The following is a 27,226-nucleotide window of genomic DNA, read 5'->3' on the forward strand; positions in this document are numbered from 1 at the left end:
GGGCTCACACGAAATTGATTTTTCCAAGACGAAGGTACTCTTAAAACCCACCGGCTACCTTCAGAGATTTGTTCATGAAGCCATCCAGATATATAAACACAGACACAACTCCAACCGAGATGGGTATAAACTGAGCAATCATTGGAAGGACGTTATTAACCAGGTAAAGTCTTAACTGTGATGTTTCCATCCTACCTGCCTATGTCAGCTGTTATTTCCGACTCTCTCTCTCTCTCTTAGATCTCTCACATGTCCTTTGGATTGCACTCTCATGCTCACATGCCCTTTGGATTGCACTCTCATGCTCACATGTCCTTTGGATTACACTCTCATGCTCACGTGTCCTTTGGATTGCACCCTCATGGTGCTAATCTCTCATTAACACTACTGTTGCGCGCATATGCGGGGATGATACTCTTATGCGGCGATGGAAGCTCATTCATGCTAATCTCCCTCCCTAATCTCCCCCATTAACACAACTAACGTGATTTAAAGCTTTCGTGACTGCAGGGATTCATATTCTTGGTTCTTTCGGTAAAGTCACGTAGAAGGGAAACAATAAAATAATAAAAATATAAAACAATATTTATTATGTTGTTTCCCTTCTACGTGACTTTACCGAAAGAACCAAGAATATAACTAACGTGCTTGCATCCGTGGATGGAATTCCTTTCCAGCTCAGACCCCGCTTGCTTGCCCATCGCCACATATATACCTCTTGTTGTAACAGCTCTCTCACTGGTTCAGCAGTTCCTCTGCTGGATTACTTTTTCCGCCTGAGGGCGACCGCTTGTGTTGCGATCGAAACGTCGTGATATATTATTTTGTGTTATTTTTCTACCTATGTGACTTTACCGAAAGAACCAAAGAGTATAAAATAATATATTTTTAACTGTATGGTGAACTTCTTTTGCACTGTATGGAGCCTACCGTGCCATACTGAAAACAAGAGAGCACTGCGCATTTTTATAATCCCAACGATGTCCCGGAGATCTTTGGGTCACCTTCTTCTAAGTACTCCGAGGATAAGGCTCTGTTCCTGGGGTGATTGGGCTTTTGCCATTGCAGCTTCCCAGAGTATGGATCACTTTGCCTTGAATAAGAAGACAGAGTTGTGAGAGCGATTCAAGTCTGTCTGGAAAACTCACCTCTTTAAATTGGCCTTTACACTCGAGTTCTGTCCGTATACCCTGCAGGTTATTTCCTGGCTTTCCATACAGTGGTGCATTGCGACCTACAGATGAAATGCCTTACAAATGTTAATTATTATTCACTGTCTCAAGGGCACAAGTTCACGAAATGAAAGAAGAAATATAAGTACATGCACACACACCGATTTCATCTCTCAATCTCCTCAGTAAAAGTCCTCTTAAATGCGTTCCATTTCTTAGCTGACACTCCCGTTGCGCGAGTTTGTGACCATGGGCCATCGTCGCCCTTTGTAGCGACCGCGCCCTTTCACGTTTGACCATGAGAGATCGGGAGATGTGGATCTCCAGAGAGCATTTGGCCGCCATAAATGTTCACGTGATGATAAGCCACTTCGTTGAGCTATCATTTGTGGCCAGCTTCCGAAAAAGTCATATAGCTCAGTGGGTCTTACCTGGTGAATAAAAAAAAGTGTAGTTTCATCGTTATAATCTTGCCCCCTGATAACAGCATCCGTTTGTTCAAACATGCGTTTAAACAACCGCAATGGCCTCCAAAAGGAATTACAAAATAAACAAAGGGACCGAGTTAGTATCAACACAGAATTAATCACTTGTTTTTATTACGCAAAACATAACGAGTACCGCTATTCAACAGCAAAAAAGAAACAAAAAACGCATCATTAATATTTCACCGTGATTTTGAAAGTGTGATTTTTAGTTGAGAATGCATTCAGGACCGTGAATCGCCATTGCATCAGATCAGTGTTTTGTTGTTGTTGGTGTTGCTGTGATTATAAAAATAAGTAGCATGTAGAGTAAACGAAATATATATACTGGACAACAAAACCAAATTTTAACAATTAAGACCCAGCCCAGTGATTGGCACCAACTACCATACAGGTTTACAGCTCAAAAAAACATACAAACAACCCGACAAAATTAAGATCTGCACTGCATGTTTTTTTTTGTTATGGGAGGACGATTGCACTCACCCACACCACATCAAGCGCACATCACACAAACGTTTCGGAATGTCACCATATTATTAACCACTCCGTGACTAAAAAAAAAAGTGATTTGAACGGAAAAAAAACACAACAACAACAATATTTTCAATGTGTCAACCTTTTGTTTGTTTGTCGTGGCTATAGCAGCAATCGGTTAGTGACAGCTCGTTCAACAGCACGGACGGAGAGAGCGGCGGCCCCCAAGTGCGTGGCAGAGGCTGCGTGCAGCTCTTCATTGCTGCTGCTGCTGCTCCTCTTTAAGGGTCACGAGGCAGTTACGCAGAAACTGCAGGTTGGCCTGCGCGCGCGAAATACAACAATGTTAAACGACGCACGACATCGTGCTGTTTCGTCTCTGTGGCGCTTTTTTTCGTGCCAGCATCATGATGATGAAAATAAATAAGGATAAGCTTGAACCCTTTCTGGCAATAAAGATGTTCAAACACCAAATAGTTATACGTATTGCAAGGCATCAAGTACTGCATTAACCATACATAAAAGATGTGTTTAACACCTGTTATTGGTTTAGATCGTGTAGTGTGCTGAAGTAGTGACTAATTGTAACGTTTTGTTTTCGTGACAAATCTTGCTCATTGGCTGCGTAGGGTGGTGGTGGGTTAACGGCACATTTATGTTTACGCGATATAATCCAAAAAAACCCTTTGTGGATAACATTGGTCGCGAAAGCCGACTACTATGTGTTAAACACCTGTTTTATTGCCAAAAATGGTCAAGTCTATTCTTATTTTGTTTTGTTGATAACTGGCAAAAGGTTCCATGGATATAACTTCCAGGAACGTAACCTCGACTTAAACTAATCATTCCCAGTACAGTGGTTTAATACAAGTGATTTAATTGATGTTTTAATTTAAATGCATGTGTCTAAATACATTACATTTTAATCATATTTTCGCAATACCTCCTCTTTGGAGGTGAGGATGGGTTGGATTTATGTAATAAGTTAAAACTTATTGGCCTCTTGCCTGCCCAGTTTGAGTGATGTCTCATGCAAGGAGGATTGGGAAAATCAACTGTGGGTCCTCCACTCTACCCCGCTTTAATGATGCTTAGTGAGATACCAGTTTGGTATGGAGATTGTCTGGAAAGTTCACGGCCAAGGTGTGGGAAGGAACTCAATTTACAAAAAGGTCATGATAACATGGGGTGGGGTCTCAAGGTGCCTCATCTTAAAGTCCCTTTAACATTTTTATTTTAAAAAATTATATTCATATAAAAAAACATTTTTTTCTTTTTAAAATGTATAAACAAAGTTAAAAGGCAGGACGATGCCAGGGTCAATGTGATTGGTCTCCAACTCTCATCCACTCCTGCAAGTAGTCGACTCAAGATGGTAACTTTCAGTGACGCTTACAGGGGCATAACCGTGGCCCCTTGCTCATGATCACCGCTGCGCTGTAGGTTTGGCAGGAATGCTAAATACACGTAAACACTTGTATGTATGTTGAACTTCTTTCACACCGTATGTAGCCAATCACACCGTACGTAGCCAACCGTTGTAATCATAGGTGCGGGGGAAGGACAAACTTAACACAAAAAGCAGTTCTAATGTAACGAGTATCCCATCTAGAAAGTGAGTGTACATCATCAGTTTTCCTTCTGATTCCGTTCCGATGATGTACACGCACGTCAACGTTATAAAATAACTTTACCGGTACATCTTCAGGTCCAAAGACGTACCGAGGCTCCCATAAGGTCATGTGGGTGGGCGTGTGGCACAGTTTGGCATCAGCTATCAAGAGTGTGGTTGTATTGCTACAGTTCTCTGGGGTGAATAACAATGTCTTTAAAAACAACGGCGCTACTACGCCTCTCGAAATAAAATTAACCTTGATCCGCTTGCGTGTTCCGAGATTCGGCGGTGAACGGGACACACACTCAGCAACTTCCAGACGTCTCAGAACGGGAAAGGGTCTAGTTGCTAACGTAGGTCACCATTGCTTTTGTGAATCGATTTAAAGAGAATGCTTCAAAAGAACTGAAATGTCGGGCGGCTGGTTTTTCCTTCTCCTCCTTCCCCTGCCACGGCTTCCACGGAGGCCTGTGGCACCGGTTTGAGTGCACGATGTATATCAACCGAGAAAGGACAGCAAGGAAGCACCGAATCCAAGGTTACTACATATCCAATGTTCGCACCTGCAATTAGAAACGGTTGGCTACGTACGGTGCGAAAGAAGTTAAACATACAGTAAATATATACTACATCAAAAGCTCTGTTATCTGGCACTTTACCATCCGGAATGCTCTCTTAGCCGCCGGCGTCTGTCATAGACGGCAGAACAAATATTCCTTCACGTATGTATAAAAATTCCGACAGCCATCCGGTCTCTTGCAGCCCGCTTCTCGTAGATCTGTTGTTGTTTACAGGAGCTTCAGGACGCTGCCGAGTGGTGGCGCTCACGGCAGTCTGTACATACAGTACTACTGTATACTGTACCCTAAACGGCCCCACTGCTTCTCTACAATCAACTTAAAATGCTTAAAATTGACTGGCGAGTACCTCTGCAAGAGTATGTTATTTCTTATATCACGGTTAAAATGTAGGCTTAGTTTATTTTTTCAAAGTTTTACGTACTTGGAAAATTTGGTGACCACAGAGCTGTTGCCCTCCATCATTCTGAAAGACTTCACGGACTTTACGAACGTCCGTGATTTATGCAACCAAAATCGTAGTGGGGTTCTAATAGTGATGACCTGCACCGAGTTGGGATTAAATGTCTTGGACGAGGCGTAACCTTCGTTGTCGTGAAACGCGGGCGACAGAGTGTGTGACACCCTCTGTTAAATCTACTCAAGACACAAACTACAAGCGTCGCGAACACTCAACAGGCACACACTCACCTTGGCGTGCTTAATTTCCATTTCTGTCATTTCCACCAAATTTTTTCTGAAGGCGACCACTCGCCTGGTTTTAAAGTCGATCAGTTCTGGGGAAATACAACACGAACACAACTAGAATCATAATATTTATCTATACTAGAGGAATCTGATGAGCTATAAAGCTATTTTTCACAGATGTCCAGTAGGGGTGGGTAAGAACGTTATACAACAACAAACAATACAAAACACACGATAGGAGTGCAAAGTATGGGAAAGGTAAACAAATCACTTAAAAATATATACAAATAAATCTAAATGATTTTATAGTACCAGGAAAAGCCCATTGAGACATTAACTTATTTTTCAGAAGCGACCTGGACACAAATGACAGCTCGACAGAGTGGCCCAGGAATGCGCACCAAGTTTCAACAGTGTGGAGTTCGGGTGAGTTTTAATATTTTTTGCACGTGATGGGAAACCAGAGTGGACCCCATCCACTCACGAAGAATGCACAAACTCTGCAAAGACCAGTCAGTCAGAAACCTGCTTTTCCACGTACTTATTTACACTGACACTACTTCACAGGTTGCCACGGATGTCTCTCAAAATCTCTATCGCTGTATTATCCAACAACCAGGATTTTAAGTGGCCCTGTTGCTCGTGAGATTTTGGAGGCTCGCATTGTTATTGGTGAGGCAATTGTGTGTTTATTTATAGAACAATAAATTATTCCTCTTAAAATTTATATTTCAGGTGGCCAGGTAAGCTGGCACCGCTGAGGTCCTGGGTTCGAATTCAGGTTACTATCTGTAATTAATCTGTGTTCTCAAGTATAGAGAGTAAGGTCTCGGCCCAGTCATTAATGACACACACAAAAAACCCACCACGTAAAAATTTGGTTATGCGGTTAATTTAGCCAATTACCAACTCTGAGAATTAAAATGTTGGTCATGTGGCAAGGGCGACTCGTGTGTAGGACAGAGTAGGTGGGAGAGTGCTGCCCTCTATTGTGTGGGCCAGGTCACTTGAAAGGACCTCAGGATGTACTTCTGCGACATCTGCTTCCATGGTTCTTTCATCTAACACGGCGTGGGTGACGGAGGAGCAACTGCATGCTCCTTGCGAGTTCCTAGTGGTTTCGTTTTCTCACGAGATGACTCCGGATAGCACAATCTGGGTTAAAATTTCACAACTGAAAAGCACAATAGATAATGTGACAATAAGTTTGCTCTTTTGTTGGGATTGTGTTCTGGAATTTGTAGACCAAATACAATTTTTATTTGTTTTGATAACTGTTTGTTTTGGTGCCATTTCCTAATTTGTTTATTCAGTTTGGATTTTTCTTGGTAGTAGTATGGGGTTTTTATTTGCTCGGTATGTACGTGTGTGTGTGTGTGTGTTGGGCTTCTTTCGCGCAATGCGTAGTCAAGATCAAGCATAGCTAAGTTGTTTGTCACGCACACAGTGCCGATCGCCTGACTGGTACAGCCTTTGGAGTGGTTTTGCCGGACCGGCCCAGGACCGCCAGATAATCTTGGAAGCAGTGATAATAGCGTGCCGGATAATCGATGATCAACTGCATTATTATTATTATTTATACCATGTTTTGCTGACTCGGACAGCTTCTCGAATTTGTGGCAGCAGATCTGCTGGTGCGCCTCCGCCTGCTGCACGTCCTTGTTTTTGGCCCGGGCTTTATCCAGGGCCTTGTTGGCATTCTCGTAGTCGATGAGGGAGCGCGCCCGCCTGTAGAGCAGATCCTGCCGGTGCCACACACACGGGAGTGAGCACATCGCGCGCGTGCATACGTGGGGTTCACACAGACACCGTAACGCAGCCTCTACGCATCCTACAGACCTGTACCCTGCACCCTGTCCAAACGCAGAACAGACCTAGACACTGCACCTTATCCAAACTAAATGCCACCGGGAATGGATCTCTTGGAGCAGGGGTTCAGCATGTGGGCGATTGTCTGACTTTGGTGATAGCCAGTCACAATTTGGCTGCTCCTCATAATGAATTAAAAATTATTTATTTTACCAGGCTAGGCCCACTGAGCTACATAGCTCTCTTTCAGAAGCAAACTGGCCTCAAATAATAGCTCAACGAAGTGGCTTATCATGTGGAAATGTATAGCAGCCAAATACTAAAAAAACATGTTTCTAAATGTGGTGGGGAAAAAGGAGAGGACCCGGACTCAGTGGAAAATCCACACGACCACGGGGAGAAACATACAGGCATCAGGGTCGGGTCGAACCCACGACTTCCTGCATACCAGGTGAGAGAGTTAACATCTCGCCACTGCGACGCTTCAGGGGAGGGACAGAAAGGAGTGGAGGGACGAGGAAAGAGGGGAATGGGCAATAGGAAAGAGGTAAGCTGGTTGTGAGTGCACGAATGAGTGAGTGGCTGATGTGGATTCCAATAATGTTCTAGAAGGTTTGGAGAACTGAAGTTTGACAGAAACATAGTGAAATCTACACTTATAACCAAACTAATTATTTGGTGATGCTGCTGCTGCCGCATTGGCAATGATGCGCAAGCACAAACAACAAACATCAACATGATTGTCAATAAGACTGTGACCTTAAAAGGAAAAGAAGGGGCATTTATAAACATTTCCATTTAAGGTCACGGTGCAATCAACAAATGCGTTGTTTTTTTTGCTTATAACTAGAAATCCAAAAAGACAAAATCTGAGACTTTTTTTTCATCATCAGAATCAAAATTAGCATTTATCCTGCAGAAATACGATAAGCTATGAAGCTCTCTTTTTTTAGAGAAGTCACAAATGTCCAGTAACCAAGGCCTCCAAAAGTGTGTATCTGTACATGCTATCAGGATGATCTGGCAAGTTCTATTCTCACGCACGGCAATGCGTCCAGACGCTAAGTGCCAATGTCCGAGGCCTGCTGCTGGCCACGTCGAGAGGGCTTTAGGAGGGTGTTGGTGTCGTTTTTGCTATTCCTCCTCCGTTGGAGGTGGGCAGACCACAGTGGATTTACTTTACAGTCCATAGCTTGGGTTGAAGGACGGTGACCAAAGCTGCCAATGCTGCGCCCACTACCACTCCTACCACTACGACGACCGTGTACTGGGTACCTTGGCGGCCTGTGAGTCCTTCATGTAGTACCGCAGCAGGTCGGAGAGCTTGAGGTCTTCATCGGACGCAACTCGACCCTCGAGTTTCTAAAACGGAGATGCGAGAATCCTCTTGCACAACCTGTGGCTCCAATGAGCCACCTGGTTTTTTTTTTTAAATAAATTTGTATGAATTTTTATTTTAGTATGTTTTATTATACATTTGTATCAGTTCTTATTAAGCAATTAAATTGTTATTTTTGTTATATTTTTATGATACATTTTTATAATTGTATGTATTTTTACGCATATATCTTTTTTTACAGGATTCATACAGCCCAATGTGCAATCAGCATCGGTAATTTTGCCATCGGTCAAACCACCCGCCAAAGAAACTGGTCGACCACTATCGTTTCCCCACTGTAAAATGAAATGGGTTCATGAACGATATTGGGTAAAAAACCGAGCACTACGGGGTCAATCCGATGTCATTCAACTGTACTGTCGCGGAAATGTTACAAAAATCCTACACGGTTATCCCCCAAGGCAACTCTTTTGGCATGACGGGCCCCCAATCAAGACCAGTGGTCCCCACACCCCCCCCAACTCCCCAGCCCAAACAACAATGAAGGAACAATTTAGTAATGCTGTCTTGCAGTGGTGCACAAATACCAAAAATCTCCACACATTTGTCAAAGAACACTGTGGTGGCCTTAACAAGAAAAAATATATAATAAGTGATGTTTCGGGCAATGGCCCTTCTTCATAGCACATAAAGAGACCAGAAACGAGATAGAGTGAATCATTGCACAGTGTGCGTGTTATTTACAAGCGTGTTGAATTTTAAAGTGAGGCCACCATATAGATAGATCATGTGTCCACACCTCTCGAGTCAACGTGTTGTTAGCAAAGCATTTTTTATCTGTTGTCTCTTGGTATTTTGTCAATACACAACGTGGCGTTCCCTCTGCACATTCGAAATCTCTCCTGCACGGTATCCATGCCGCAGCCTGCGCCTCACACATTGAGATCTGCTACGTGAAGGTTTTGAGGAAATGAAGCCCCATCGATTTAGTTCCGCTGCTTGAAACTGAGTGGTGGAAGACTGATCAAAGGTCACTGGCCCTGAGTGAGTTGGATTTTGCGAGTCTCTGCAGATGCTGACGACCACCGCAGCATGGAGGTGAAAGCACTCACAATGTCTGCACTCATCCGCTGTGGCAGAGGAGGAAAGCAACTGGGTGAAGGATGCAGACGGGGAGGAACAAATGTAATGAGGCCGAATGCAAAGCTATGCGTAGGAAATCGGCTGGCTGTGGAACGTGTGGAATTCTATATCTATGGGACCCTTTAGCTGGAAAAAAAATGATGAAAAATAAGAATAGGTGCTACCCTTTCTGGCAATAAAACAGGTGTTAAGATGGTTCAAACACCAAATAGATACCTTTTGCAGGCATCAAGTCTGCACATACTTGTGGAAAAAAATATGCTCAAATAATATATGCATAGCCCTTGAAACTGATTGGCCTACACCAGAGACAGCAGCCTTCATTATGGCCGTGTCTCACCACCAGTGTTAGACCAGAGAACGTAACAAGGCGAAAAGTAGAAAGACAATGCAAGTAGCAAAACACTTGCAAAAGGTATCTGTTTGGTGTTTTAACATCTTAACACCTGTTTTATTACCAGAAAGGGTAAAACATATTCTTATTGTGCATTGTGTGGAATTTTGCTAATGCAGCAGCCTGGAAGAATGCAAATGGACATATTGGTGGGACACTGGTGCAGCATAACACACCGCTCCTCATAAAACAGTCTAAAATCTAAATTTGAATCAGCAAATCTGTTTATCGGTCTTTAATGGACCCTGTCGCCAAAGATGATGCGATTTTCGAAGGGTTATTCAGTCGACTGAGACTTTATAAAAAAGGTCAACATTGACCGTTGATTTGGGTCCGTTGAATCAAGGAACCGTCCGGCCAAGTCGAGGGTTACGAGGAGTCAAATCTGTCTTTGGAACACGGAGCAGCCAATCGTCATCAGGCATGGTGCTGCAATACGGCAACAAACTGTGAAGCTTCGTGTTCAGTCGCTCATATAAACGTTCGTCTTCTGATCACTTCGACACCCCGACAACTGATTTTTACTCGCACCATTCCGCAAGATTTTCTGATCGGGGTTGCGGATCGCGGGAAAATAAATAATAATTGTGGTTTTACTTTATTATATCATGCACCACCAGTGTACCGCCAATACGTTCAAATGTTTTGGCGAATTAAAAGTGAAGGAAATTACAACGATATGAGACTAAGAGAATTAAAAGACACTGCAGATTCACGGAATAAGGGTACTGGGAATGAATGAACCGACCGCTTACCCGGGTTTTCTCCAGCAGCTCGGTGAACTTGAGGAAAATTCTGCAACCCAAAAAGTCGCCCCGTTTACACAACGGTAAACACCTAGTCCCAAAACCTCCTCGATTCCACCGCTGCATGTTTGTAGCCCGACCAAATTGAGACGATTGTTTTTTTGTTTGTACACTTACTGGTGACAAGGATGAGGCCAGGTATATAGAAGAACACTATTTCAAAAACAACTCGGGTGCTCCAAGTGGAAAACAAGGAAACATGTTACACTTGTAGGTATGTATGTTTGTTGAGCTTCCTTTGCACCGTGCGTAGCCAACCGTGCTAATCGGAGCTGTGGGGCACTAGCCTCACCGCCTGTGTCGTGTGCCGTGGAATCCTTAATAGGAGCTCGCTAACAAGAGAAACCGTCAACCGGGGCTACACGGGGTACGTGTCGGGATGGTATCTTTATCTCGTTGTGTTTTGCAGCTTTACTTCAGGGGTTAAACAGACAAAAACCCACGTTATTTTGGGTTCTCGAGTGTCTGCAAATGGCAGCACAGTTTGTGCACCGAGCCCTTGAGCACTCCCAGCCACATTTCTCTCACAATCTTTCTGTAACCCCACAGGAGCAGAGCCGTAACCTTGGGTGGTAATGGCGAATCGGGGGTGACTGCCCCGGCCCCTGCGCTTTGGTGGAACCCACACGATGAGTGATTTGCCCCGGGCCTGCACCTCCCTAGTAGGGATGCCCAGCCCTGCCCACCGGGCAAGAAAAGCATCACACACCTGCTGAGGTTGGTGGGTTCCTGAGTGCCGAGCGTGTAGACCCCAGAAGAGATCCGTATGTAGTCCTCGGCCACATCTGCGTTCAGAAAAAAACAATAAAAACGTTACTGCAACGTTATGCCTTGTGGTAACGTAAAAACACATTGATTCTGTCTGGTAACTTTACATACATTAAGGAGTTCTCAGTACAGTGCTTTAGTTCACACACAAAAGCTTCATGTGACCCTATTGCTCTTCATCCATGGAGGAAGTGACGCCCTCCCACGCCCAAGCCCTTGTCCTTATATGCTGTGTATTGTGGAGAGCGGTAGTGCAGTGGTTAGCGCTCTGCAGTACGAACTCGGAGACCAGAGTTCAATTCCCACTCACAGCCCAACACCAGTGACAATTATGTGAACCGGTACTGGGCCTCCCCTAGGTCGACTCAGCCTCAAATGAGTATCTGGTGAGGTATATACATCGCCACAAGGGAGACAGAGGGGGCCGGGCATGGTTATGGCCATCCACCCCCTCATGTGCCGTGCCTGCCTTCGTAGGCGCTCGCTAACAGCACTTGCGTCAACAGTCTGTTAAGGCTATATGGCGGATCTTTGAATATTCATGTCGCATCATGCCTACATGAATATCCATAAGCGTGCTTCGAGCCGCAGTTTCCGGCTTCGTCGCCGGCATCACGCGATTTAATCTCCTGCACGGCGCCTCGACCCCCTCGTCGCCGGGATGCTTCATGTGACACTCGGCGTCCCACCACGGCGGGGAAGTGCAGTAGTTACCATTTTAATCCGTTCCGCGAAAAACTACCGTTAAGCGAAATAACTGTTAATTGAATTCGCTTATCAGTTTAAAATTAAGTAAAGATCACCGAGTCTGCAAGAGAGCTGTTTCCACTGCGCAAAATAGAAAGCATTTAATGTAAACTTAAAGCCAGTCAAGGTCTAAACACTCATAAATTGGCCCCACTTACGAGTGCTCGGATTGGCCAAGATTGGCACCCGTGTGCATATAACGTTCATGTCCCCTATGGGAGGTGAAACATTTACCGAAAAACCATTAACCCATGTCACTGCTAACCGTGGGACAAACTGTGATGGATGAAAGCGATCACTCACTCTTGTGTGCGCGCGTCATCTTGTCAGCTTTCATGGTGGCGTCCTTAATTCTGCCGTGGTACTCGAGGATGAACGTCTTTTCGTGGTCGAAGAATTCATCTACATCCTGAAAACATCGTAACGTGTGACGACGTCGCTTTATCTCCACCCCCCCCCCCCTCAAATATACGGTACACACAAGTTTCGCTACCTTGTACGGCGTTTTGAGATGCAGGCACATTGAGACCCAGTGCAAATACAGAACTTGACAAATTACACGGTGATGCTGGCACTGCTGCTTTTGGCGTTTGTTGATATCACAGCCTTAAAAATAAAAAGTATACAATAGGTGACGTTAAGGGAAATGGATCTTCTTCATGGCACACAAGAGAGGCCACTACCTCTCTAGCCTCTCTCTGTGTGCCATGAAGAAGGGCCATCACTCAAAACGTCGTCTATTACATACTTTTTATTTTAAAGGCCAGTATTATCAGCTAATGTATTCAGGTTTGTTTTTTACAAAATGTTAATGTATTCATTGTGCTGTCAGCATTGTGACATTTCCATTTAGAACTCTCACAAGCAGCAGAACGGCCATGGAAGATGATGTCCCAAAATTACTTCTCAAGGTCACTTCAAGATGTTTTGTTATTAAAATGCCACTTTGTTGAATCACAAAACTGCTCCGATGTGCTGTTTCTCTAGCCCTCCAGGTCGCTAGCTCAATGGGCCTTCCCTCGGGACACCAAAAATAGAATATTTGAATAATTTGTTGCTCAGATGGCCAAGCGGTTGTCAGCGAAATGTCATACAACAAAATTGTAAAACAAAAAATATTTGAACTTCTCCGATTTGCTGAATAAGAAAATAATTAAACTGTTCATAACTACCGTTATTTTTTATTTTACCAGGTAAGGCACACTGAGCTTTGTAGCTCTTTTTCAGAAGCGACCTGGCCACAAATGATAGTTCAACGAAGTTGCTTATCACATGGAAATTTCTAGCAGCCAAATACTCTAAATGCTTGTTGTTGTAAATATGTAGGGAAAACCCGGAGGACCCGGAGGAAAATCCACGCAACTACGGGGAGAACATGCAAACTCCAAATACATAGGCGTCAGGGTCGGGATAAAATCCGCGACCTCCTGCACACCAGGCGAGGTAGTTAACATCTCGCCACTACCCCGAAGAATGGGTCCACAAAGACGGGGTGAGCATCTGCACAGCTCATCAATACTCACGGCAAATTGGCCGATCCCCGATTAAGCTACGCCGGCATAAAAACAAGTTCGGCAAAAAATCAGGCGACATAAGATGGATTAGGCGCGGCTTTCCAATACACACGCTCGCGTTCACAAGCGTTGATTAAAGCGCGGACACTGGAAAAGTTACCCATCGAGGGCAAAACATGTTTGCGTATTCACAACGCGTAGCTGTTACGCGTTTTGATATTTACAGAGCGTGTTTGGCCTAACCCTGTCTCCTTCCGTACCTTTGTGCCGGCAATGAGGACCTCGTCTGCTGTCTTGACCATATTCTTGAGAAATCCGCCAAACTTCTCTTTCTTGTTCTTTCCCCGCACGCTCAACTGTGAAAACCCCAAAACCGATGTCACCACGCCCAGTGTCAGCAGCTCGTTCGTCCAGCACCATTTGAATTCCACACATAACACTCCAAGGGTCCCTTTTGATCGGAAAGCGGCAAGCGATGCTGACGTCTCTGAGCTGGAGACGGAAATTGCACATTACCATGACGGACATTGGTCTCAAATGGGATGTCCCTTGTTGTGATTTTCACAAAGCAGTATTTTATCAACCCCAAATAGCATGATAGCATGATGGCCTGAGTGAAAACCCCATTTGAGACATTGCACTTGTGAATGGTTGACTATACCGCTCACTGTCTCTGGTGTGGATCAATCAGTTTCAAAAGACAATGCATTTATTATCAGAGTACTTTTTTGTTTGCATTCTGACCACAAGTATTGTGGTTAATGCAGACATGATTCCTCGTAATAGGTTTCAGTTTGGTGTTTTAACATCTTAACATCTGTTTTGTTATAGTAATAGGTTTTTACCCTTTTATCTGGCTAAAAAACTGGCACCTTTATACAAAGGATCATGTTTGCAATAACCACAACACAAGTAGTCAAAATGCAAACAAAAAAGACAACTCTGATAATAAGCACTGTCCTTGAATTTGATTGGTCCACACCCGAGACGGCTTTTCTTAGAGCCCAGTCTCCACTGGTGTTGGACCAGAAGACGCCAAAAGGCGTACAACTCAAAAACAGCGCACCACCAGAGTATTGAGAGCTCGGGGTAAGCACTTACATTATGAGACCTCCTTTGCCAGTAACAAGATATAGTAATAGGTTTTTACCCTTTTACCAGAAAAAAGGGGAAAACCTATTCTCATATTTTGGCACTGGCAAAGGAGGTCCCATGATATACCACTCAGTACATAAAAGTGTGGAAGCATTAGTCAAATAATTTCCAAGAAGAGAAACCCCACTGCCCTCTTAGCCGACTCCACAAAAACTAACCTTTTTATTTTACCAGGTAAGGCCTACTGAGCTATGTAGGTATTTTTCATAAGTGACCACAAATGACAGCTCAATGAAGTGGCTTATCACGTGTAAATGTATAGCAGCCTCACACTATAAACACATGTTTCTAATTGTCGAGGGAAAAACCGGAGGATCTTGAGAAAAGTCCATGTGACCACAAGGCGAGAGACATGCAGACTCCAAATATACAACAGGTGATCCTTATGGCGGTACCCCGGGGGGTATCAAAGAATACAAAATGGCCGAGGCAATTAAATATTTGATTTCTGGGACACTTTTTTTTCAGGGGTGTCCTTAACTCCGCGACTGGGGTACCAATCCGAAATCAGTGCTACTCTGCGATGTCATAACGCCAAACATTACCGTGAAAAAATATTTTTTTATTTAAAGCTTTCGTGACTGCAGGGATTCATATTCATGGTTCTTTCGGTAAAGTCACGTAGAAGGGAAAGAATAAAATAATAAAAATATAAGACAATAAAATATATTTTTATTATTTTATTGTTTCCCTTCTACGTGACTTTACCGAAAAAACCAAGAATATACATAAAAAAATCTGTTATCGAAAAATTCAACTTTGAATAGTGCATCATGTACAGCTCGTCGAAATGAGTCGATTGCCGCACTGCCGACCATCAACAGACTAAAAATGACTGCATCATCACGGACGTTATGCGAGAGGGTTGGGATTGAACCTACGACCTCTTGCATTGCAGGGCGAGATAGTTAACATCTCGCCACTGTGGCGGCCGTCAAACCCTCTCTGCTGAGCCAGGACGTAGTAGAGCAGGACTCCCTCTGCAGGATGCCATGGGGGTGAGAACTCACGTCCTGATCGTACTCCAGGAAGACGTGGAAATTATGGTCCTTGCGCAGCAGAGGGTGCGCGGCCAGGCGGCACAGGAACACCTCGTGCATTGCCACCGTCTTCTTGAAGATCGCCAGATACTCCCTACGGAGAATACCAGCGTTGCAATGTTTTAACGTTTACATCACACCGGTGATTCTCTTAACTGTCTTTGGTGTGGAGAGAGCCCATTGCACACCAACCAACTCCCCACCCACCCTTACTAAGGCCACAATACATGGATCACAAGTCCACTCCGTTAGTCAACGCGGTGTTAGTAAGGCATTTGTTGCACGTTACGTACATGTGCTTTGTGTTAGGAAGGTGTGTTTCTTGTTGTGAACCAGAGGGTTTTGTGCGAGCAATATACTTGTGTCCTTAAATTCCTTAAGAACACAACACTACTTCAGATTGTGAATTAGTGTTGTGTTCTTAAGGAATTTAGTTTCACACTGTGTATGAATGTGTTTTGTGTTAGTAGGGCATTTGCGCAAATTGTAAATTTCTCCTGCACGGTATGCATTCCGCAGCCCACACTCCCACCCCGTAAGACTCACATATTGAAGCACCGCATTACAGTGATTCCCTCTGAGAGAGCAGTGCAGAGTGTTTTAGAATTACAGCAAGAGCTCTGTTATCCGACATTCCATGGGGAATGGAGAGAGTGCCGGTTAATCTGAGAGTTAAAACTTACGGTTCAAAACATTTTCAAGCACATAAAACTTTAAAAAATAAACTAAGCGTACACTTTAACTGTGATATAATAAATAATATACTCTTTCACAGAGGTACTCGCCAGTCAGTTGTAGAACATTCTTGATTTGAAGCTTTCGTGACTGCATATACTCTTTGGTTCTTTCGGTAAACAACACAGCAGAAGAACTGCTGACTTGTTGCCGCAGCTCTTTCTCCTAGGTCAGCAGTTCTCCTGCTGTGTTTGTTTCACCTACTGACGGTTGCTTGTGTTGCGATCGAAACGTCGTGATCTATTAATTTTCCATCTACGTGACTTTACCGAAAGAACCAAAGAGTATAGAACATTCTTAGTTGATTGTAGAGAAGCAGTGGGGCCGTTTAGGGTACAGAAGACAGTAGTACAGTATTGTATGTATAGACTGCTGCTAGCGCCATCACTTGGCAGCATCCTAAAGCTCCCATAAACAACAACGGATCTACGAGAAGTGTACGGCAATACGCCGGACGGCTGCCAGAATTTTTCAGGATACACGACAAAAATAATTGTGTTGACGTCTATGACAAGACGCCGGTCTGTCATTGAGCCTTCCGGATGGTAAAGTGCTGGATGATGGAGCTTTTGCTGTGCATTACAGTGGCCTTTCGGCTGTGCGCTGCTGCTGTCAGAATCACAAGGCGGCGATCATCGTCATCATCGTTGTTGTTATCACTTCAACGCAGAAGGGTTGCCGTGACTTACGCCTCCAGCTCCTGCTTCATCTTGGTGAATTCCTCCTTGGTCATCGTGCCCTCGCCCTCCCCCAGCTTCTGCAGCTTCTCCCGGGAGGCGTCGAAGTCTGGCCTCGGAGGAGCCGGCGGAATCTTTTGGGCCCACGTGGGGTAGACAGAGCAAAGGACTGAATAAAAAGATCCATGTGCTCGGTCGCTCCTGTATTAAACACCAAATCGTACTGAATGTTGCAGGAGGTAATAAAGTGTTGTAGAAGGCCTCGTTAACCGTGTGATATGCATCCCCCCACAGACACTGCGCGCAGCTCTTAGCCCTCTCATGTGTTAATCACTCCCCCCCACCGCCTCCACACGCGTGTTCATTTTAATCAACCATTTATTTTTAATTTTACCAGTTAAGGCCCCACTGAGCTATACAGCTTTATTTTCAGAAGGGACCTAGCTATCGCCAATGATAGCTCAAAGAATTGGCTTGTCGTGTGGAATTTTATAGCAGCCAAATACTCTAAATGAGTCAAATTGAGTCTAAATGCGGAGGAAAAACCCAGAAGACCAAGAGAAAAAATCCACACGACCACGGGGAGAACATGCAAACTCCAAATATTAAGGCGTCAGGGTCAGGATCGAACCCACGACCTCCTGTATAGGAGACGAGGCAGTTAACATCTTGCCACCGAAAAGTCCGTCCAACTCCTGTAAAATCCCGCACAAAGAGCGCTGCAAATAAGGATGCGCGTGACCTATAATGCTAGATTGTACGCTTATTGCTGGAATGTACCGTGCGTCAGAAATGTGAACAAAGTAAATCTTAATGAGAAAAATAAGTGGCCTGATCCAAGGCAGCAGCGGTGCTGACGTACGATTATGCCGGCGTATTCCTCGTTCTCCTCGTAGGCGTCGTGAAGCCAGATGAACTCCTCGTGCTGGCGCACGACTGAGAACTCCCCTTGCTTGAAATAGGGCAGGGTGGTCTGAAGCACGCACACCGCAGTTGCGTCACAAACGTTGAGGGGGAACTTAAAATCATCAATCATCCTTAGGCAAACGCGCCTTGTCCATTTTCTTCCATTAGAAAAAAAACTGGAGGCAAAAATCTGAGATTACTCCGTCATTAGATGTTTACGCCTTCATTTTATGATGATAATTACTTATTTGCCCAGGAATAAAAATAATAATTTCAACTCGGAGACACAAGGAAGCACAGACAATCGGGAAAGGCAGTGAGCCAGTGCCAACAATTGGCCAAGCTTTGCAATCTCACCTATATATGTATATATGTGTTTATGAGTGTGGGAGGAAACTGGAGCGCCAAGAGAAATCGCATGCATGCAAGGGGGCAACACTCTATCCCACTACAGATTATATTCATCTGCACTTTGCTGCACTGCGTTTTCCTGGCAAACCAGGGTATGGCCCTCCTCAACACCCAACGGGAATACAGTTTTGCAACAATTGTGCGATGCAAAAAACCCTAATTATGATCATCATCACAATACAGATCGACAGCGCATATTCGACCCGCTGGCAACTTGAGTATAGGCCAGGGGTCGGTAACCTGTGGCTCCGGAGCCACATACGGCTCTTTAAGGGCTGTTTCGTGACGTTATATATTTAGGACCACCGTCTCGTATTCAGATGCATTGCGGCTCTTGAAATATTAAATGTTTTTACCGAATTCTAAAAAATGCCTCTCCTTGTTATTTTGCTTGCAGACCCCCCGGTATAACCGCATAGGTTTAAATGTCGGATACCTACGATTACCACGGTTGGCTACAATACGGTGCAAAAGAAGTCCAACACATGTACATACACACACACGTTACGTACCTTAGTGTGAACGGTGAATTTCACTTTGTCCCTCTCGCTCAGAGCATCCGAGATGTCCACCTGCAGCGTGGCATCCGAGTGCAGGTCCACAGACACCGACCGCAACTGCTCCAAAAACGCGCACAGGAGACAAGCAGCACGAGCGTCGGGGCAGTTACAATGCTGGGCCCCAGTGACGGACTGCGGCTAAAAATCGGGCCCAGGCATTTGGAAACCACACCGGCCCCAAATTCGGGCTATGGGAGTGAGTGAGATGTTTCGATGCGACGTACAGTTGTGTTAGCGTGATGTTTTGCAGTGTGAACCTCATTTGCCCAATTTGAGGCTGGCTCCAAAAAAACACAAATCGGGGAGGTCGGTGAGGAAGACTCTTTGGGTGCTGCCGAATATGGTGGGAACTTAATGGCAACTTAGATCATAAATAAGCAATGAAGCGTACACATTATACCAGTGGTTCTTTACCTTTACTGCATCCTTGCACCCCGTTGGTGTTCAGTCGTTAAACCATCTATAATCTTTATAAATACATACGTTTGATGAAACACAGTAGTTGTACTTACGTGCCCGTGCTCAATTTGTCTTTCGAAGATTTACCTTCTAAAAAAATCTGGAATATCTCGCACCCCCAGGGGGTGCGTGCATCCCAGGTTAAGAACCGTTACATTAGAGGTAATACAATATTTTAATATTTTTTTATCATGTTTTATACTCTGATCACATTTGCAATTTCCCCACACAGGCCGGCCCACCGGCTCTCAGAATGGACCGGCGCATTTCCAGTTGAAATCATTATTATCGAGATAATAATTAACTTTGCCAACCTATCAGTTGGGTTTACAAGTGGAAAGGAGTGAAATACACGGTGCGCACAGTTAACCGAGGGCAACCGAGGGCAACCGAGGGCAAACAGGTGCGTGTGTGCAACATGAGGTTTGCACGGACAAACCACTAGTTGTTAAGGGGCGAAGCAGGTGCAAATGGGGTCGACAGGTTGTGCACGTTGAGACCGGAGGTGTTGCCAAGGAGACGGGAGATAAGGGTTGATTGATGGGCCAACAGGCGCCCCGGCCTGGCGAGAGCTTAAAGAGACGCACGAGAGGTCTCGGATAATTAGCAGAGGGATATAAGGGTGTGTGTGTGAGCGGAGAGGGGGTGGTTGCCAAGGCCGAAGAGTGAAGACATCTCCCCGCTACCGCTCCAGTCGTCAACAGGACCTCAACCCTTACGATGTCGCCGGGCGGGTGTTGGCTGATCCCCCCGCCCGGGACAGACGGGTGAGCGGGTCTGAGGGAGCGTAGGTGAGGGCAGCGGTAGAGATGTAGAGTTGCTGTGTGCGGAGACGCTGTGTGCGAAGATGCTGTGTGCGGAGTCGCTGAGAGCAAAGCTGCTGAGTGCAGGATAAGTGAGGTGGAAGGTAGATAAGAGTGGGGAGAAGTTAAACATAAGTGACCATATAGATAACTATAGGTGTGCCTACAACTGGTGCAAGAATAGGTGAATAAAGTGTAAGCAGGTGACTTGTTACAACGTGTCGGTGTGAGTCATTTTTGAAGACACTACACAAGCATCTGGATTTGAACATGTGTGCACACCTCAGGAAGGTGATGTGCTACAATGTGTGCAAAGCTTAAATCCATAATAGAGGTTTTTGGGTTAGATCGCGTAAATGTGTCGTTAAAACCCGACACCACCCGACACAGCCAACTAGTAAGGGTTGTCACATAAACAGAACATGCAAATTTGTCACTAAAACAGCACACCGGTGTGTTTGAAAGCCAAGCCACAACATTTACAAACTGAAGTCTTAAGACTTCTCCACAAATATGGCTGTTGCCTGAAGCTAGTTGTAATTACTGGTGAAACGTCGTACTCAGTTAGTAAACGTTGTGGCTTGGCTCTCCAACACACTGGTGTGCTGTACTAGTGACAAATTGGCACGTTCTGTTTACGTGACAACCCTTACTAGTTGGCTGTGTTGGGTGGTGGCTGGTTTTAACGATACATTTATATATTTACGCGATCTAAACCAAAAACCTCTATTATGGATGATATTGGTCACGAAAGCCTACGTGTTAAAGCTTAAATCGCTTACACAAATATGTAACTGTGTGTTTGGTAGGTGTTAGGGCAGCATTTCTCAAACGATTTTGGCCCGCCTACCACTCAGCAGAAGCAAACATTTCCACGGATCACCCAGCCCCCACTCCTGGTGATAGAACGCATTCACTTCTCTCTCTAAATACCAGAAATACAAAAAATTCGTATTGCCAGAACACATTTTTGTTTACGTAGTTATGAGGTTTTTATTTAGGGGGGGCATTTATATTTCACTAGCGGGAAGTACCCGGCGTTGCCCGGGCGAAAAATGTATTTCAAAACTTATCTTAAAAACCTTACATATACATACACAGATATTGTGAAAGCCCGGTGGGCCGTTTGTCCATTTCTCCACCAACAAAATTATAAGAGGCTTGCACAAGTGCAAAAAGTTATAAAAAAAAGTGGGGAGTAAATAGTTGATCTAAAAGGTTTCCGAAAATTATCAACCCCCCCTCCTCAAAAAATATCTTTACCCCCGCATAGGTATATATACCTACACATCCTACATACAACAGAATAAGTAGTATCTATTGACTCTGTAGTTGTATCTACTGACTGTACAGTAGTATCTACTGAGCCAGTAGTAGCTATTGACTGTTTAGTAGTATTTACTGACTGTAATAACTACTGAACGTAGCAGTATTTACTGGCCCTACAGTAGGATCTACCGTCTCTATAGTAACGACTAACTGTATAGTAGTATCTGCTGACTCTATAGTAGTATTCACTGACTATAGTAGTAACTATTAACTCTATAGCAGTATCTACTTACTCTATAGTAGTATCTACTAACTCTAGTAGCTACTGACTGTAGAAGTATCTAATGACTGTATAGTAGTATCTACTGACTGTAGCAGTATTTACTGACTGTAGGGGTATATACTGTTTTAAAATCTACTAACTCTATATAGCAGTATCTACCAACTCGATAGCAGTATCTACTATCACTACAGCAGTGCATACCGACTGTGGTGGTATCTGCTATCAATACAGCAGTGCATACCGACTCTGGTAGTACCTGCTTTCACTACAGCAGAGCATACTGATTGTGGTGGTACTTGCTTTAACGACAGCAGTGCATACCGACAATGGTAGAACTGCTTTCACTACAGCAGTGCATACCGACGTTGGTCGTACCTGCTTTCACTATAGCAGTGCATACTGACTGTGGTGGTCACTGCTTTCACTACAGTAGTGCATATTGACTGCGGTGATATCCTGCAATGACTACAGCAGTGTCCACTGACTGTGGTGGGACCTGCTTTAACTACAGAAGTGCATACCGACTGTGATGATTCCTGCTATCACAGCAGTGCCTACTGACTGTGGTGGCACCTGCTATCACTACAGCAGTGCATACTGACTGTGGTGGCACCTGCTTTCACTACAGCAATGCATACTGACTATGGTGGTACTCGCTTTATCTACAGCAGTGCACACCCACTGTGGTGGTACCTGATTTTATGACAGTAGTGCATACTGACTGTGGTGGTACCCTACTATGACTACAGCAGTGCATACTGACTGTGGTGTTACCTGCTTTCACAACAGCAGTGCATACCGACTGTGTTGGTCACTGCTATGACCACAACAGTGCATACCAACATTGGTGGTACTTGCTTTAACTACAGCTTTGCATACCGACTATGATGGTCCCTGCTATCACTACAGCAGTGTAAACCGCTTGTGGTACCTGCTATGATTATAGCAGTGCATACTGACTGTGGTGGTACCTGCTTTAACTACAGTATTGCATACTGACTGTGGAAGATCCTGTTATCACTACAGCAGTGCACACCGACTGTGGTGGTACATGCTATCACTACAGCAGCGCATACCAACTGTGGTGGTACCTGCTATGACAACAGCAGTGCATAGCGACTGTGGTGGTACCTGCTTTGACTACAGCAGTGCCTACCGACTGCAGTGGTACCTGCTATCACTACAGCAGTGCATACCGACTGTGGTGGTTCCTGCTATCACCACAGCAGTGCATACCGACTGTGGTGGTACCCGCTTTCACTACAGCAGTGCATACCGACTGGTGGTACCTGCTTTCACCAGAGCAGTGAATACCGACTGTGGTGGTACCTGCTATCACTACAGCAGTGCATACCGACTGTGGTGGAACTTGCTTTCACTATAGCAGTGCATACCGACTTTAGTGGCACCTGCTTTCACTACGGCAGTGGATACTGACTGTGGTGGCACCTGCTATGATTAGAGCAGTGCCTACTGAGTGTGGTGGGACCTGCTATGATTACAGCAGTGCATACTGTGGTGGTACCTGGTTTCATTACAGCAGTGCATACCGACTGTGGTGGTACCTGTATGATTACAGCAGTACATACTGATTGTGGTGGTACCTGCTATTACTACAGTAGTACATGCTGACTCTATAGCAGTATATATCGACTCTATAGCACAAACTACTAACCTGACAGAGTGCCGTGGTGAGGCCTAGTCCCGTCCAGAACCCCCGGCCTCACCTAGATTGCCCAGCCGGCCGAGGCTGGGGGCTGGGCCACTACCCGCGCCCACCATCCCCCTGCCACCCGCTACAATAATACTATCTAAGCACTATAATATTAGTATCTACCGACCCTATAGTAGTAAGTGCACACATTGGAGTGGGGGGGAGAGAAGAGGACATGACACTTCGATGAATTTACCTCAGCGTTGCGTGTATTTTTTTGGCATTTTTAACGTGAATGAGAAATCCCCCCCACCCTCCACCGATTATGCGCGTGCGTTGCCAGGGGCAACTTGAGCGGGGCGGGGAAATAAATAAAGAGAAATCGCACACAAACGCTATTTTAACAAATTTAAAGGTGACGGATGGGAAAAGGAAATAGTGCTTGCCCACCACGGGGCTTACGGCGTGGTACCTGGCTATTTGTTTTTTTACGTAAACCCCACCGTATGAGAGCCAAATCCCTCGCAAGCGCGCGTGCGCAGACAGACGGACAGACAGACAAAAAATGACTTTTATAGGTTAGGTGGCTTGGCTAGTTTAATCAGGGTAGTTTACCTAATTATATATTTTTGTTATTAATGAAAAGTCAAATATGAATTCACGCCTGAAACAAAAAAGGTATAAACATTGTCATTATAAGTCCAGATCAGCTTGTATTTGCATCACAGCCCCGCGGATCAACCACCTGGAGGACCGTCGTGAACCACCACTGGTGGTGGTACCGGGGATGGCACTCTGACAGCCACTGTCGGTAAAGGTGACCTAATTCAGAGTTTTTCTGATGGGCAATGTGAAATGTGTCGTGTTCCATCGCCCACGTTAGTCCTGTTACACAACACGCATGCACACATGCACGCTCGTAACGATTAGCACACCCCGCTCGCAGAGTTTCTTTGAAACACCGTTGCTGAGCACAGGTCCAAAGGCCCAACACATCAAGCAACTAGCAACAAAACCATTAAAGTTGTAACAGATAAAGAGTTAAGACGTGCCTTGGGATTGAGGAATGTCACGAAATGAGAGATTGTGCAAAAGGGACGATGGGAAGGAATTCCAAAGTCGAAGAGTGCGAGAAAATAAGCATAAGTGTTTTGACCAATGCATTATGGTCGGTGAGTGAGTGGTTCCGGTTGTTTATGGGGAGTGGCAGTGTAGCGATTAGTGCCCTGCACTATGAACCCGATTCCCGCTGACGGCCAACAGCAGTGACAATTATCTGAACCGGTCTTGGCCCTTCCCTAGGTCGACTCAGCCTCAAATGAGTACCTGGTGCAGTGTGTAAACATCACCACGAGGGAGACAAAGGCGGCCTGGCATGGTGGTGGCCACCCGCCCCCTCGTGTGCCGTGCCAGCCTTCATAGGTGCTCGCTAACAACACTTGCCGTAACAGTTTGTTAAGGCTATACAAGGGATCTTTGTCTTTGTTTTTTGTGTTGTTATGATGTGGAGTGTGGTTGAACACAGTATGGACAAGAGGTAACAGTCAGTCTGGTAGACTGAGTTCTCGACATGGGTGGAGGAATCAGTCAATGAAATTGGATGAGCCATAACAATGCTAGAGTTGTGATTCAAGACTGGATTGTTTTGTCATGGTGGGTGTAAGTGGAGTCTCCAGTGGCTGCAAGGCTTACGTGCATCAATCACGTGCAACATTTACTACTTCAAAATAATACAATCTTAAGTAGCAGAATACAACACAAACTATCGTGAGCGTAGTAACTTATTTTACTCAATTTTAATCAAATAATGAATCATTACAAGCTTTTTTTTACATTAAATATGCTACAACTATAGACACAAACCGAAAACGGAATTTCGCGATATCTGTTTTTAACAGGATTAAAGAAGTTCCCTTGGGGAAATTCTGGCACAGTAGTCTTCGCACTGTGACTGTGGGCTTAGCGATCTGAGTTTGATTCCTGATCAGCACTGCAAACGATATACAGTGAGGAAAAAAAGTATTTGATCCCCTGCTGATTTTGTACGTTTGACCACTGACAAACAAAATGATCAGTCTATAATTTTAATGGCTGGTTTATTTGATCAGTGAGAGACAGAATAACAACAAAAAATCCAGAAAAACGCATGTCAAAAATGTTATGAATTGATTGGCATTTTAATGAGGGAAATAAGTATTTGACCCCTCTGCAAAACATGACTTAGTACTTGGTGGCAAAACCCTTGTTGGCAATCACAGAGGTCAGACGTTTCTTGTAGTTGGCCACCAGGTTTGCACACATCTCAGGAGGGATTTTGTCCCACTCCTCTTTGCAGATCTTCTCCAAGTCATTAAGGTTTAAAGGCTGATGTTTGGCAACTCGAACCTTCAGCTCCCTCCACAGATTTTCTATGGGATCAAGGTCTGGAGACTGGCTAGGCCACTCCAGGACCTTAATGTGCTTCTTATTGAGCCACTCCTTTGTTGCCTTGGCCGTGTGTTTTGGGTCATTGTCATGCCGGAATACCCATCCACGACCCATTTTCAATGCCCTGGCTGAGGGAAGCAGGTTCTTACCCAAGATTTGACGGTACATGGCCCTGTCCATCATCCCTTTGATGCGGTGAAGTTGTCCTATCCCCTTAGCAGAAAAACATCCCCAAAGCATAATGTTTCCACCTCCATGTTTGACAGTGGGGATGGTGTTCTAGGGGTCATAGGCAGTATTCCTCCTCCTCCTCCTCCAAACACGGCGAGTTGAGTTAATGCCAAACACGGCGAGTTGAGTTAATGCCAAAGAGCTCCATTTTGGTCTCATCTGACCACAACACTTTCACCCAGTTGTCCTCTGAATAATTCAGATGTTCATTAGCAAACTTCAGACGGGCATGTACACGTGCTTTCTTGAGCAGGGGGACCTTGCGGGCGCTGCAGGATTTCAGTCCTTTATGGCGTAGTGTGTTACCAATTGTTTTCTTGGTGACTATGGTCCCAGCTGCCTTGAGATCATTGACAAGATCCTCCCGTGTAGTTCTGGGCTGATTCCTCACCGTTCTCATGATCATTGCAACTCCACGAGGTGAGATCTTGCATGGAGCCCCAGGCCGAGAGAGATTGACAGTTCTTTTGTGTTTCTTCCATTTGCGAATAATCGCACCAACTGTTGTCACCTTCTCACCAAGCTGCTTGGCAATGGTCTTGTAGCCCATTCCAGCCTTGTGTAGGTCTACAATCTTGTCCCTGACATCCTTGGAGAACTCTTTGGTCTTGGCCATGGTGGAGAGTTTGGAATCTGATTGATTGCTTCTGTGGACAGGTGCCTTTTATACAGGTAACAAGCTGAGATTAGGAGCACTCCTTTAAGAGTGTGCTCCTAATCTCAGCTCGTTACCTGTATAAAAGATACCTGGGAGCCAGAAATCTTTCTGATTGAGAGGAGGTCAAATACTTATTTCCCTCATTAAAATGCAAATCAATTTATAACATTTTTGACATGCGTTTTTCTGGATTTTGTTGTTGTTATTCTGTCTCTCACTGTTCAAATAAACCTACCATTAAAATTATAGACTGATCATTTCTTTGTCAGTGGGCAAACGTACAAAATCAGCAGGGGATCAAATACTTTTTTTCCCTCACTGTATGAATCGGTCCTTGGGCTCCCCGTTCTCACCATCCCACTGGGTGGTGTGGGGAAGTACAGTCAAAACGAACCCCACGACTGATACAGCTTGCCGATGTCTT

At 44.8% G+C, this 27,226-nt stretch overlaps 1 protein-coding gene across 1 annotated transcript in view; it reads right to left on the bottom strand.

Annotated features, from left to right (window-relative positions):
• Positions 1–1,737: 1,737 nt before the first annotated feature.
• Positions 1,738–27,226, bottom strand: part of LOC116952461 (sorting nexin-6-like) — a 43,094-nt gene continuing 17,605 nt past the window's right edge. The window contains exons 3-14 of the mRNA XM_032971829.2: positions 18,971–19,075; positions 18,004–18,114; positions 17,154–17,275; positions 15,700–15,823; positions 13,795–13,890; positions 12,324–12,429; positions 11,215–11,290; positions 10,455–10,494; positions 8,099–8,185; positions 6,597–6,756; positions 5,018–5,103; positions 1,738–2,456 (exon numbers count right to left, since the gene is read on the bottom strand). Of these exons, the coding sequence (XP_032827720.1) occupies positions 2,391–2,456; positions 5,018–5,103; positions 6,597–6,756; positions 8,099–8,185; positions 10,455–10,494; positions 11,215–11,290; positions 12,324–12,429; positions 13,795–13,890; positions 15,700–15,823; positions 17,154–17,275; positions 18,004–18,114; positions 18,971–19,075 (1,179 nt within the window). The 3' untranslated portion in view covers positions 1,738–2,390. The remainder of the gene's footprint in view (positions 2,457–5,017; positions 5,104–6,596; positions 6,757–8,098; positions 8,186–10,454; positions 10,495–11,214; positions 11,291–12,323; positions 12,430–13,794; positions 13,891–15,699; positions 15,824–17,153; positions 17,276–18,003; positions 18,115–18,970; positions 19,076–27,226) is intronic.

The sequence above is a fragment of the Petromyzon marinus genome, chromosome 47 (assembly GCF_048934315.1).
Source record: "Petromyzon marinus isolate PM22_M1 ecotype Great Lakes invasive population chromosome 47, UKy_Petmar_22M1.pri1.0, whole genome shotgun sequence".
NCBI lineage: Eukaryota > Metazoa > Chordata > Hyperoartia > Petromyzontiformes > Petromyzontidae > Petromyzon > Petromyzon marinus.